The sequence below is a fragment of the Cicer arietinum genome, chromosome 4, assembly GCF_000331145.2.
Source record: "Cicer arietinum cultivar CDC Frontier isolate Library 1 chromosome 4, Cicar.CDCFrontier_v2.0, whole genome shotgun sequence".
Taxonomy (NCBI): domain Eukaryota; kingdom Viridiplantae; phylum Streptophyta; class Magnoliopsida; order Fabales; family Fabaceae; genus Cicer; species Cicer arietinum.
Window position 1 is genome coordinate 35,371,571 of NC_021163.2, and position 2,463 is coordinate 35,374,033.

The 2,463-nt window shown below is 32.4% G+C and overlaps 1 protein-coding gene across 1 annotated transcript; it reads left to right on the forward strand.

The window, feature by feature from the left end:
• The first annotated feature begins 1,215 nt into the window (after nucleotides 1-1,215).
• On the forward strand, nucleotides 1,216-2,114 carry LOC140920045 (uncharacterized). The gene is made up of 2 exons (XM_073367355.1): nucleotides 1,216-1,270; nucleotides 1,387-2,114. The coding sequence occupies exons 1-2, from the start codon at nucleotides 1,216-1,218 to the stop codon at nucleotides 2,112-2,114; spliced, it is 783 nt and encodes a 260-aa protein (XP_073223456.1).
• Nucleotides 2,115-2,463: the final 349 nt, after the last annotated feature.

The following is a 2,463-nucleotide window of genomic DNA, read 5'->3' on the forward strand; positions in this document are numbered from 1 at the left end:
ATGATACCGTAGGAAAAGTCTTAAGATAATTGTGAACCGCAGGAAAATCCTCACGTATTACTGCGGATTTTATTCCGTAGGAAATTCCGCAGGTAAAAAGCAAATTTCTAGTAGTGTAAGTTAAAATGATTACTTCTCATTTTTACTAGTAAAATGGTGATATATTATTATGGTTCAGTTTTAATTTTAGTTATGGATTTAAAATCATGTAAAATTATATCTAAACTAATAGATGTGAGATTTATTGTTTTTTACGGTTTAGACTCCAACACGACAAAAAAAAAAAAAATCAAATCAATTTCATTTATTTTAGTTAAATTTGTAAGTTCATTAATCATTTTTGTTCGATTTTTTATCCTAATAACAATTGTAATTTCAGTGGAGTCGTTTTTATAATTGTTTTTTATAGATTTTTTCAAAAAAATTGCTGGAGATTTTGAATAATCATATGTAATGTGTTCAAGAAACGACTGCTTGTATAAATTAATAAATCTCTACAATTAATTAAGAATACGTTGATTTAGAAAAGATAGTAAATAAACTTTTAACTATAGAATATATATGCTTTTCAACTTTGCCATCTGAATGTGAGATTGTTTCTCTCATTTAATTAAAATATCAATTGAGCTTTAGCTTTAGACAAAAAAAAAAATTTGAGCTCTAGCTATAAGATAATTTCTTACATGTTATCTCTTTTAGTTAAATTTTTTCTATACTTTACACTACACTATTTGAATTTTGAAGTGAAGATTGTTGTTCATATGTACTGTTTTCGTTTTCTTTTGTTATAGCAGATTTAATTTGTTTTTACTAAAAACAGTATTTAATGTTGGATTTAATTCAAATTAATTTGTAATTAGTTAGTTAGAATATAGTTAGAAGTTAGTTAGAATATGTTTAGAAGTTAGTTAAGTTTGTTGTAACTGAATCAACTAGAACTGCTTCTATAAAAGCCTTCAAAACCAAGAACAGTCTGTAATGCTAAACCAGATCATTCTCGAGACTATCAAGATTGATAATCAATCTTCGTTTTTCTGACTTTTAGTTTTCCTTCTCATTTCTTCTCAATTTCAATTCCTCGCAAATATACAACATGTTCCAACAATTGGCATCAAGAGCTTAGGTTATAATTATTGGGAAACACGAGTGCAAGTGTGAGGGGGAATCAAAATTGTGAAACACAAGTGTGAGTGAAAGAAAAGAAAGAAGACATGAATGGATGAGGATTTCCATCGAATTTGTCAATCCTTGATGGGAAGAATTGGGAGAGGTGGTCTGCATCCATTAGATCATTGCTGGGATCTCACGAAGTGTTTGAGATTGTTCAAGATGGTTATGAACAACTTTGTGTGAATCCAACAGAAAGATAGCAAACAACTTTCAAAGATTGCAAGAAAAGAGATTGCAAGACATTGTTTTACATCAAACAAAGTGTGGATTCAAACAACTTTGAGAGGATCTCGAAGGCATCTACATCAAAGGAGGCATGGGAGATATTGGTCAAGTACTATACAAGTGGGGAAAAGGCCAAGAAAGTGAAGCTTCAAATGCTAAGAAGACAATACGAATTATTGCAGATGGAAGAAGATGAAGTTGTGGCAGATTACTTCAAATGTGTGCAGGTTGTTGTTAATCAGATGAGAACAAATGGTGAATCATTAACTGAAGTGGTGATTATTGAAAAGATCCTTAGAACATTAACACAAAGGTACAATCACATAGTGGTGACAATTGAAGAATCAAATGATCTTGATAAGATAAAGGTGGAGGATTTGCAAGGCTCTTTTGAAGCTCACGAACTGAGAGTAAGAGAAAGATGTGTAGCAACCTCAACATCTCAAGTGCATGCCCTGCAGACCCAAGTTAGCAAGAAGACCAACCAAGGTGATATGAGACACAAGAAAGGCAAAGGTAAATTCAAGTGGTACAAGAAATATGATTATGATGAAGAGACTGATAATTTTGATGAAGGGGCTGGAAATTCAAGAAATCAGAACAAAAGTGATAAGAGCAGCAAGAATTCGAATGGCAAAAAGAAATTCAACAAAAAAGGAATCCAATGCTACAATTGTAAAAAATGTGGGTATTTTGCAAATAAATGCAAATCCAAGTAAGTCCAAAGAAGGATGATGACGCTCAAATGACAGCTGAGGATTCAGATGATGTGTTATTGATGGCCACCACAAACGGAGAACATTCTCCATTTTCAGACAAAGTGTTGTTGATGGCAACTACAAACCGAGAACGTTCTGGAAAAAGTGTTAAAAACGAAGAACGTACTTCGTCCCAATTTTGGTTTCTTGATACTGGTTGCTCGAATCACATGATTGGCCGCGAAGATTGGTTTGTAAGCATTGATGAGAAGGTAAAAAGAGAGACCAGATTTGTAGATAATAGCAACGTAACTGCAGAAGGAGTAGGAAACGTGTTGATTCAAAGAAGAGATGGCAATCAATATTTCAT

Excerpts from the sequence above, each read along its gene's own strand:
- LOC140920045 (XM_073367355.1), top strand. The coding sequence starts at position 1,216 with ATGGATGAGGATTTCCATCGAATTTGTCAATCCTTGATGGGAAGAATT. Across the intron at positions 1,271-1,386 it reads GATGGGAAGAATTGGGAGAG|ATTGCAAGAAAAGAGATTGC; the intron begins GTGGTCTGCATC and ends CAACTTTCAAAG.